Genomic DNA, 12,573 nt, shown 5'->3' on the forward strand with positions numbered 1-12,573 from the left:
AAAAATTCAGGTAAAAATTAAATACACGTGGTATTTTACTAGACCCCCCTCCCTCACGTGATAATTCGTGAATTTCTAATTTTAAATAATACAGGTTGACTCTCTAAATTGCGGACAAACAATTGTACCCAAAAATACGTATTTTAATTTAATTTTTTCTAAAGTTTGCTAAAATACTCTTACCAGAAATACCAGAAAACTTCTAAACTTACGACATCTAAAATTTTATATTAATTTAGATACGACATTTGTTAAAACCCTTGTTCAAATATTCCCAAAAAGATCCCAAGCTGTGCTTTTGGCTTCTGAACAAATATATAAAAATTTTACTAATAGTTTACAAATAAGTTATTAATAATTACCTTCTTCATAGATAAATTTATTTCTAATTATTTTTTTTAATTTAAATTGGATTTCTACAATTTTGAATTGCAGAAAAGCCCTTTAGAATTACTGACCATGTTAAATTATATGGTAGTAACTGATATATGGATTTTATTATTATTGTTTATGATAAGATATCTTTTGATTAAATTTATTTATGATTAAATTAAGACTGGCCATAAATCACATAAAAAATCTTTTATCCAGCGAGAGTAATGATTTGCAATAAAAACAATCAAATTCTTCACATTTTGATAATTAATTCAAACCAGTATACAATTCCATATCTTTTTAAAGGATTTAGAAGCCATTAGTTTTATGTATGAGATATGCAAATTTAAAAAATAAAAATAAATTAATTAATACCTGTAAAAGATGAAAACGCCCACGAATAATTTATAATTATCCAATTACCATTTTGAGCCTGGATCTGATCCGGACCGTTAGCTTTTCCATATCCACTTTTAACTACTAGTTTATATATTTCAAATTGAGGACAAATCTTAAGTTTTCTCATATATTTTGTCATTATAGATGTCTGAAATGTCATTGTCGAGATTAAAGGTTAATTTGTACCAGGAATGAGACAAATGAGCATTCTACCTCAGTTATCGATAATGCCGTATGGAAAACGTACTTTTTCCAATTTGCTAGCTTATTGTCAAATAATAATGATGTAGATGTTTACAATCGTTTTTACCGTATTAGTTCTACGTATTAAAAGTCATGTATTTGTGCCGATGGCACACATTTTGAACTTAATATAAGTTTATAACTCATAATGTATAACTTTCAATGCGACATAAAACTTAATATACAAATGGCATGGTAAAAATAATAGATGTTCTCCTGAGCTATGATAGTAGTGACTCAATGAGAGTATAAGCACGAGTTCAAAATTTCACATTTCCAAAATCACTTTTGGACTGATCTCTCTTAATATGCTCAAGACAAAAATTATCATTCATTCCATAGCTTTTTTATATTAGAGGATTGATGACAAGTTTTAAGTTTTTCATAAATTGATAAGTTTATAAAACCTATATGATTATTATAAGATTTATTACCCAAAGTGCTAGCAAAAAATAGTGTTCTACCATTTGCATAAATAACTTCCACGTATTTGGCACAATCTGCAGAAAGTCTTTCTTCTATCTTTTCCAGGGAAAATAGAGGCAAAGCAGGATCTAGACCTGAAAAAAATAAAGTGCACTTTCTTGGTCCATTCAACAACTTGTACATGCTTAAAGTAAGATGATTTATAGTTTAAGAAAAATAAAAGATCTACAAAAATGGGTAAATCTGACGTCCACTACAAATGGGTTGTTGAAGTCTTTGTGGATAATTTAATTGCGTCAGTAATGATTCTAATAATGATTCGTCGATTGCCAATAGTCCATTTTCGACAGATAAGACTGTAAAAATCAGTGAACTTTTAATCATTTTAATTTGCATATACGTATATTGTGTTTTTGATAATTTGGTACTTTCTAGCAAATCATGCTGATTAATTATCAATTGTCTATATACGTCTATTCCATACGTGTATCAATATAATTTTTAGACATTAAGAAATACTTTTCAATTAAAAAGTATTTCTATCCAATTCATATTGTCTGATACGTATTAATTAAGATAGAAATCAAATTGATTGTTTTCTGATGACAATTGGGTTTCCGCCAATGATCTTCCTTCGGAATTGTTTAATCCGATTTTTTAGATAATTATTTGCAAATCTTATCAATAATTAATCTCCAAAAGATATTTATGATGTGCTTATCTACGTAGAATTTGATAAGTGTTTACTATAAAAAATATGCAACGGAATTATACCTTGCAGTAGTAAAATATTTGTGCAACGACCATTAACTTAAAAATAATAGTAATATATTTATAAAAAAATTAAGCCATTATATAATGAAGTATTATATATTCATAACTGCATTTGTATTACTCGCTGAAAGTATGTTAATATTGAGGAATAACTCTTTATATAAAATTACATTGTATTCAGTGCATCAATTTTCTTCCAAGAATTTAATTTTTTATTTATTTTATAGTTCAGTGTCAATTTATAAGAACTGATGAATTTCATGAAGAAACCCGAAAATATATATTTATGCCCGATGGTGAGGGTAAAATACATTTAGTTAAATTATTTGATGATGGAACAAATGTGGAACCTAGGTTTGATGCTCAAAAGGATGTTATTTTTAACTTGTATACAAGGTTTGTTACATTAATACATTTTTTTATTTATAACAATTGCAATATATATATATATATATATATATATATATATAATATATTTTAAAACAATACAAATTTTAATATGACAATGAGTTAATTACAATTGTAGGAAAAATCCTGATGCGCCACAAATCTTAATTCCTGAAAATTTAACAACTATTCAGAAATCGTATTTCGATTACTCCAAACCGACACGAATTATGAGCCATGGATGGCAAACTGGTCCAACTGCAGGATTCAATGTAAATATCAGAAAAGGTAAGTAAAAAAATGTAAGTATGGTTATTTTTTTATTCATCATGAGTTGATTTAATTCATCATTGATTATTTAATTTATTTAGATTTATAATAATTTGTTTATCCCAGGCTACCTAGCGAATGGTGATTTCAACGTGATCGTGATCGATTGGTATTCAGGAGCAAGTACAATTAATTACTTAGCAGCAAGAAATAGGATTTTTCCAGTTGCTGATCGAATTTTCCAATTGGTCGATGTTATGTTCAAAAAATCTAAATTGAAATTGAATAATTTACATTTGGTAGGACACAGTTTGGGCGGGCATATTGTTGGTCTGGTTGGACGACATATCGACAAAAATCTTAAGGATAAAGTTCACACAATCATAGGTAATGGAAATTGAAAATTAGTCAATAAAAAAATATTTCCATCACAATAGAGTATTTTATATATTAAGTTTTAATATTTTTTTTCTGCTGTGGTTTTTATTTTATTTTATTTTTATTAGCCAATTATATTATTTTAATCGCGAATTGAAAAATAAAATGATTTTTGAGAATTTTAGCTTATTTTCTATGGCCTTGCAACGTTTTTGTAAACCCTTTATTTTTTTTAAACAACATATCAGCTTACTTTGAAGGCATACAAGTTATTGAATGGATCAAAAAGTGCACTTACTTTTTTCAGGTCTAGATCCTGCTTTGCCTCTATTTTCCCTGGAAAAGGTGGAAGAAAGACTTTCCACAGATTGTGCCAAATACGTGGAAGTTATCCATACAAATGGTGGAACACTATCTTTTGCTAGCCCTTTGGGTAATAAATCTTATAATGATTATATAATTTTCATTAATCATTAATTTATAAAGAAACACAGCTTATCATTGATCCTTATTAAAAAAAGCTACCACGATATCAATGGTAATTTTTGCCTTGACCATATTAAAATCAGAGAGATCAGTCCAAAAATGATACAATTTTACCTTATGCTTATTTTTTTTATTGAAAATATTTTTTTTACGAAAATTTGTAATTTGATCAAAATTTGCTTGGATTTTCAATTAAATCAAAATTTCCATCCCAAAATATTGCAATAACTTTTAACTCAGGAAAAATGTTAAAGTATGAAAAATCTTAACTTTAAAATTTTCTATAGTTTTTTATAAATATACATACGCATATAATGATTATATATATAACATAGTATACAAATATGATAATTTAATAATAACAATTATATTTTATATTCAATTTTGATTTATGAGTTGAACGGGTTCCATGAACAGTTCTGTGATTTGATATTTGAGTCTTTGTTGTATTTATTTCATTAATAATATAGTGTGACTACTAGGCCAAACCATAAATAATTTTAAGATTTATAACCATAATTATTAGTACAGAGCATTATTTACCGTTTTCTTATAAATTATTAAAAGAAATATTTGTATTTATATTTGTAGCAATCAAAATTTATTAGTTCCAATTTATGATACGCGTTATTAATTCTTTAAGGTATAATAGATTTATATTTTGTTATTGATCGTTTAGGAATAAGTTGGAAATATATTTGTGAGATCTATTAATTCTAAGATTATAATGAAACTAGGTCATGCAGACTTTTATCCTAACGGAGGTTCTAAGCAACCTGGATGCGGACTAGATTTTGCAGGTAACAATATTCATATGAAAACACTACTTTTAATTTACATTATGGTTTTCCTATTATTAATATGTCTTTTCCTCCTAGGTACTTGTTCTCATAGTAGATCACACCAATTATTTGTCGAGACATTCCTGCCTAAGACGTTTGTTTCTTACAATTGTAAGAGCTATGAGGAACTGAAGAATGATAAAAAGTGCACCGTTATCAACGAAATGGTGAAAATGGGCACGGAAAACGGTCTCATGTCGAACAGCGGACGGTAAGTCGATTTTAAATCACTTTAAACTAATTATACTGATGTTATATATGCCTAACAGTATCTAACAACAGATACTTTGAGAATAATAAAACAAATGTGATGGTAATACCACTAAATTCAATAAAATTCTAAAGATCTTACGCAACATCCTCGGCAGCCTTTGGTATTTTGTTATTTTGGTATCCTCGGCATTTGTAGGGATATCTGAAAAAAAAAATCAGATGAAAAAAGTATTTTAAAATTTACAAAACCTTATTAATAACTAAAATTGTTTATATTCGTATACGTACTTCAAAAAATGATTGGAATAAATCATTTAAAAATATATTCTAGACGATCTCACATATTTTCTTGATGTGTTTTTTGGAAACTTCTCTGCTTTAATCTAGTTTGGAATAATTTTTTTGGTTAAAGCTACTTTTATGTTTAGATTATAAATAATTTTCCATACATTTTAGTATGATACAAAAATTGATGGACATTCAATTCTTACATCACTTAGAAATATATCCCGTAAGTTCTCAAACAACATATTTCCTCAAGAAGTTTCTAAGAAACCTCTAAATTCAATCTTCAAATAGTTCTTCATTTTTTAATGTATTTTTAAAATTTGAATAAATGTATTTTTTCTTATTTAAATAAATAAAATCTTTTACACATTTTTTTGCTATGCTTATAATGATATCATGAATATTATTATGATATCATATTTTCTACCAAATCTAGTATGATACAAAAAATGGTAGAAAAATTTCATTCATTCAGTTTTAGGTTGTACATATGATATGTACTTGCTGAATATATTTTTTATAAATACACTTATATTAAACTTAAATTATCTTCAAAACATTCAAAGAAAATTCGTCGAAAAAGCTTGACTAAAAAATTAGTAATAAATAGAATAGATTCCGTAACCCTGAAAGTTAAAAAATCGTGTAATCTCTAATTGGATTTTAAAAATTTCTTCAAGTAGTTGAATCTTAAGATAGAAGTACAATATTTGCAGACACTTTACCTTGGTACAATTATAAAATAAATATCCGTAGAAGTAATTATAGACAAACATAAAATGAAACATAATAAAACAACTGGCTTTGATGTATATCAAAAGCCAATAAATAAATAAAAAAATACATTATAAAATTTTATTTTTATCCATCACATTTAAATTTTAAAATTTAACAGTATAAATTGATTTATGTTATTTTTTTATTCATTATTTATTATATTTTTGTTATTTTTTATATAGAGCAAAAGGAATCTATGTTAATAAGACGAATAAAGAAAGTCCATTTTCGCAGACACCTGATGAAAGCGCAACGGAAATCGAAATTTAAATATTTTCGTATTATACGAAGTGATTAGTATCTAATTATAATTGTAAATATGTATATAAAATAACTTATAATAGTAAGTATTGTAATACAAACTTGCTAAAAATGATGTAATAAGTAATAATTATAATAATTATTATGCATTAGTGTCGATGTGAATTTTATAATAAATAAATGATATATAAAATAGTTAAATAATACTTATTCCTACCAAATTTTTATTTTCGGGACTCATAATATTCAAAACCTAATTTTATCATTATTTAACTTTGTATGTGTTTGTTAATTACAATTAAGATTTATCTCAAGTAAAATTTCTAATTGTGAACTGTTAAGATAAATTGAACAATGAAATTTTAACATTTTTGATAATCGGAATATCTATGATAATTGATATTAATATATAAGATTATATAACTGATTTTAAAACAATATCACGATCATAATCTTGGACTTTCCTAAAAGTATTAAATCGATCAATATATATTATCGATGTGTATTTGAAAGCATAGCGACGGAATTATTTATAAATATACTTTAATATTTATATATATATATATATATATGTGTGTGTATATTTATATGTTTATTAAATTCGCCTAAGTATACACCTGATACTTGTTTTAGAAGCGACATGCTGTTCGATGATGCCCAGGTGCAAATACTCTCTATAATTTGACTAACGGTTCAGTATTCGAATTCCAGTCTCAATTTTGCATATTTTTACTCTTAAGAATAAAAATATGCAAAATTAAACAATTATTTAACACCAATCACAAAAAAAATATCCTAACAGATAAGTATCCTAAAACAGCAATGTTAATGTCAAAATACATTTTTATTCATCGTATACAATAATTTTATACACAACATATTATTGCAAATTTATCTATAATAAAAACAGATTATCAATGAGTATATGCAGAAAATATAGTATAAACTTATAAGCTAATTTAGGCTTCGTTTTGTATGCTCAAATCGCGAACGTGAACTCTATTTCTCGAAAACACATGTAATCCTTCTTCAATTTGAGTCAACTCTCGTTCCAACAATGCACGACGATTTCTTGTCCTCAACGTATCGGACTCCATCGGAAGGGCGTTATATTCCTACCAAAAATATAAAAAACATAGTAAAATACTATAGAATTAAAAATATACTTACTGAAACTTATCGGAGACCATACCTGTGAGAGGACTTCATATTTATTCCTCAACGCCTGCAATGTGATCTGGCAGGTTTCTGGCAATATTGTTACATGACCACGTGGACGAGTTGGATCTTCATTTTGTTCAATATCTGTTGCCTGCAGGACTCTGGCAATGTCCATTTTAACATCACCAACAGCAGCAGAAGGCCTGGAAAATTCACTTCACATTAAACAAGATCTAACTGTTAGATTCTAACACAATCTAATATAGAAAGAAGATTCTGTAGAAAGAGCAAAACCTAGCTAAGCACCATGAATATCTGTTGAGAAACTGACAGTGTGATAAATTTTATATTAGAAGTACCAAAAATAACATAATTCAATTTTTATTTATTACCAGTCCCATCTGAAGTCATTCTGCCTATCGTTGGTCAACTTGTCCTTCATGTGATTCATGTAGCGTTCAACAAAACTGGGTTGAGGCACTTCTTCCACTTCAGGGCTAATTGGCAACTGCTGGATTTCATTAATATAGTCTCCTCCTGCTTCTTCGCCCGGCTCGGATCTAGTTTGTTGCACCTGCTGTTGTTGCATTTGCTGCTGCTCGTAAACTTGTTGCTGACAGCGTTGTTGCTGGTCTAAATTTCCACAGCTTGCTGCAGGACGAGTGACTTTCTGCGGTACCTTTTGCAGGTGAGTCTGCGATACTGGCGGTTTGCGATATCTGGTAAAAAAACAAGTTGAAATACTTCTAATTATTGATCTGATGATTTTGATTTACCTAGGAGATTTGTTGTTCATCGGGGGCTGATAGGATCGATACGACGAGGATGAGGGCGTTGCGCTGGGTCGGCGTTGCAAGTGGCTAGGAAGTCCTGCTGGTGGTCGCAGCATCTGAGAAGAATTCATGTTACCATTTCCGTATACCATATTCGAAGGTTGTGGTTGGGGAACCGATGATCGAACTCGTGTTGGCGCAGGACCTTGGCTACCGGTGGTTCTTGTGGCGCCATTCTTGTAGTCTTCATGGTAAGGTAAGGGAAGAGAGTTATAATTAAATTAGAGAATATTCAATAATGCGCAGTTGGCGCAGATCATCTAAATTTCAACAAATATTTAAAAGCATAGTCATGCTCATTTCGTACTGGAGTATCTTCTGCTAGAATTTTAACTCATTTATTAATTAATAAAATTTCTACTGCAAAAAATAATAATAATGAAATAATTTAATGTCCTGTGAAAGTAAGGAAAATATAATATAAACCAACAAAATAATTCCACAAACGGTTGTTTAAAAAAACATTAAATAATATAAGGAGGACCTTTTAAGCATTCGTTTCTCTCTTAATGGAAAAAATATTATTTATTTTACAAACTCTTCGAAGTAAAAGCTTTAATTTTATATTGTTTAACTACTAATTTCGGCTATACAAATAATACAATAATACAAAAATAATGTGCATTCAAGTATCTATAACACAGGCGCATTTTAGTCCCAATATTTTACTCACTTGCTGTGCATGCTCTCGAAGGGGTTGCTGACGACCGTGCATTTGGCTTGTTTTGCATCATCGCATTCCGTTTAGGGTCGAAATTTTGTGAAGTATTCATATCAACTATATTAAAAACTTTTTATAATCAAAACCGTATTCAATAAAATCCTCGACATTTAATTTAAAATGTGTGATTCAAAAATATATATATCAATTTGTATTTAAAAAAATATAAATTTTGGAACGGACTAAACTTTAAAACCAAACATAATTTTATAACTGAATACTTTTGTTTACACACTGGTTACTAGGATATATTTTTGAAGTGCGGTGTGTTTTGTCCAATGTGTCAATTTTGAGAATTTATATTCAGAATCACATCTGTATATAATTAAAAATTCAAATAATTTACATTTATATATGATATAAATAAAACAAAATTAAAAGGAAATAGTGAAGGATATCCAGAACAAAATATAAATGAATGAGTATATATAAATTTAGTCTCAATAATTTATTTATGTTATATGCATTATAATTAGATTTTACAATACACTCAGTAAACAAAGATCAAGTGCTGTTTTAAGAAAACATTAAATTTATTTTATATCTAATAAAATATGAATATCCTTAATTCAAACCCTACTTTAAAATGTCTTTAAAAGTTAAGAATTAAATAGTTGTTCAAATGCGTAGTAGTCTATTCACTTTAATCATATGAATCATTGGTAATTGTTTATAAGTACATGAGCATTGTTTGAAAATAATTTCCAATTGTTTTCAAACATATGTATCGGGTTTATCAATATTATTACTATCAATCACTTATCCACGTTCAAATGGATAATTGAATAATTCATTGTATATTATTAATAAATATATATTATAAATAATAATTTTAGAATTGGATATGTGATTGCAGTATTGTTTGCAAGCAATTGACAAAAATGACAAGATATACTATGTGAAAGAGAATAAATTCTTCGAGAGATTTTATAAGGAATAGGAAGCTAGGTACTTTATAAACTTTATTTATTTATTTATTTATTTGTTATACATAACAATGAAACTAATCAGCATTCCTTGTTCTTGGATAAAAAACCTTAGTATAAATTTTTTATAATTTATAATTATTTCAAAATCATTATTGAAAGAATATAACTGCAATTAACTATCTTTCAAATACAGGATTCAATGTTATATTTACAGTATTAAGCAATAATGTATTATCGTTTTAAAACCTAAAATTACAAATAATATTCACTATAATACTATGTACTATTATAGGACATGACTACAAAAACCTATTGCGCTACATTAAAGCTTTTATTTTATATCGATCACTAACTTTGTTCATAATATTAATGTATTACTTCATTAAATCCTTTTATTGCATATAGTATTAACTATAACTCTAATTAATATACTTATAGTTGTCTATCCTATGAAAAAACATTGGTATGGCAAAACATACAGAAGAAATATGATCTCGTAGGTAAGACTTAAGTTGTTACGATACTCTTAGGACTGATAACAATATGTATATACTACTTGAACTTCATATGTTAAGATATGGAAGTGTACAATGATACTTTTTTCTATTTTATAGTTATGTATATTATTTCTGCAAAAAAGAATTATTGTTAAATATATAAATTTAAAGCGTAGACTATAGAAGAAAAATAATTATAATATTGTCTTCATATATAAATAAATATATATATATATATATATATTTGTGATAATGAGTTAGTATATTCCTCTGAGTACTTCATGAAATTAATTAGGCCTGTTTAATTTTATTATTCCATTCTCGACTGTGACTGCAATTGAAAAGACTTCAGATTTATACAAATTATACAAAAGTATATATACTAAAATATATCATAATTAAATATATTTGTATAAGTCTCAAAAGTAATAATATATGTATACATATGTACAAAGAATAGTAAATAAAGCAGTATATATGTAATTATATATATTCTCTTTGATTTATTATCATAGGGCATTGTAATATGTACTTTGTATAACAATATGAAGAATAAAACTTAAACATTGGCAAAGAAATGCACCTAAAAGTTATTAATATTATGCTTTAATAATTAACAATTTTCTGCAAAATGCTAAAATTTTAAACAATATTGTAAAGTTGTCATTTGTAGAAAATGTGTTCAATGTGTTTCATTCACAATTTCACTTGTGTCAGCAAATCATTATTGAGAACTTACATAAATCCAAAGTCGTTATAAAATAGTTATAAACAAATTTTTAAATTATACAAAATAAATATATCAAAGAACATCAACAATAAAAAGTGAGGTTAGAATTTACACAAAATGCGCAATCGCGTAAACGTCATATTGACCTAACCTTGTGCCTTGCGCAAAGAACTTGATTTGCTGTCAATTACCATTATCTCATACAAATGAACATATTTATGCACTATTTCATTGATAATTTACAATAAACCAATACACAATATGAATCCGATTCATAGATGTAATTTTCTTTAATCTTTTTAATGAATTTCGCCAAGTTTACTACAGTACGGCGTACCAATGCAAGTCACAATAGAATGAATAAGAGAACAGAACACAGTGTGAGGGGAAACTCAGTTTGTCATGAAATGTTTACCAGTGATGCAGTACGACGACTCGCAGCCGGTTTAGATTTCATATTCCGCTTCATTTCTTGTAATATAATTGATATTTAAACCTTTATTTATAATATTATTTAATATATTTCATAAATACTACCATATATTATCGCGTTAAACTAGTGAAATTCGTATAGTGCAATTTAAATATACATAAACCACACAAAATCATTTTTTGTTTTGGTTCTGTACTAGATTTTTATATATTAAATGTTGTTAGTAACATTGTGATAGCCAAATATACAACTTGTAAATTTAAACATTTGTGCCAATTTTTGCTAAACTGTCATTTCGAACTTAACCTAACCAACACACAATGGTTTTCCACTTAAATTTAGTGCACGACGTTGTTGTAGTAAATAATTATAGTTAAATATACATAGTGTGTTCATACCTAGTCAAAAATCAGTTTAACCATGAATATTAATTTCAAAAGTGATAGTTTTTGTGTGAAATTCTAATATGATGGATCATAGGGAATGTAGCCTGCAGGAATGGGCAAAAGACAAGCCTCTAAGCATTTTACAATTGGATCCAGCTGATCGGGCTGTTTTAAGAATAGCTGGTGAGTGTGATTTTTCATTAAATTTTTATTGAAGATATATAAAGTTTATTGCTCTATACGCAATAAATAATGGAAGCGAGAAGCGTATTAATTAGCTTTCTAGTTTGCAATTTTCTTTTATATTAAGACTTTCTTGAATAATGTGCAATCGTTTGCACCGTGTGCAGTCAGGGTTGTATCGGCGAGAGAGGGTCTCATTGTCGGTACTCATAGTTCACTGTTTACATGCGTCGCATGTGGTGTAGTTAGGTACTTCTGCCCTAGTATTGATTTTCGAAATCTTCTCGGTAAACTAGTTTAAGTTACAGCTGGTGGGATGCATTTTACTCACTAGGTGTAATAGATCTCCAAATAATAAATTTTATATTAACTAACTATTTTTTGAGGAAACCTGCCAGCCTAACTGTCAAAGTTCTTCATTTTAAGTCATCTTCATACAAATTGGATGAATTTACTTACCAATCTTATTTTATCGTATAATCCGATTCAAATTATAAATTTTTTAAGTTATTCACATTATACTTCATAGTTTTTCTAAAAAAAAATAAACGTTTCCGAAATCTATAGCACATCACTTTAGC

The 12,573-nt window shown here is 27.5% G+C and overlaps 1 protein-coding gene across 1 annotated transcript in view; it reads left to right on the top strand.

Moving 5' to 3' along the window:
- Nucleotides 1–6,128, top strand: part of LOC113370376 (lipase member H-A-like) — a 66,594-nt gene extending 60,466 nt beyond the window's left edge. The window contains exons 3-9 of the mRNA XM_026611041.1: nt 2,445–2,613; nt 2,744–2,892; nt 3,001–3,261; nt 3,560–3,685; nt 4,476–4,538; nt 4,617–4,791; nt 6,041–6,128. Coding sequence (XP_026466826.1) covers nt 2,504–2,613; nt 2,744–2,892; nt 3,001–3,261; nt 3,560–3,685; nt 4,476–4,538; nt 4,617–4,791; nt 6,041–6,128 — 972 coding nt within the window. The 5' untranslated portion in view covers nt 2,445–2,503. The remainder of the gene's footprint in view (nt 1–2,444; nt 2,614–2,743; nt 2,893–3,000; nt 3,262–3,559; nt 3,686–4,475; nt 4,539–4,616; nt 4,792–6,040) is intronic.
- Nucleotides 6,129–12,573: the final 6,445 nt, after the last annotated feature.

Source organism: Ctenocephalides felis, unplaced genomic scaffold (genome assembly GCF_003426905.1).
Source record: "Ctenocephalides felis isolate EL2017-DRISC unplaced genomic scaffold, ASM342690v1 CF-g0.4_SCAFFOLD_01492, whole genome shotgun sequence".
NCBI lineage: Eukaryota > Metazoa > Arthropoda > Insecta > Siphonaptera > Pulicidae > Ctenocephalides > Ctenocephalides felis.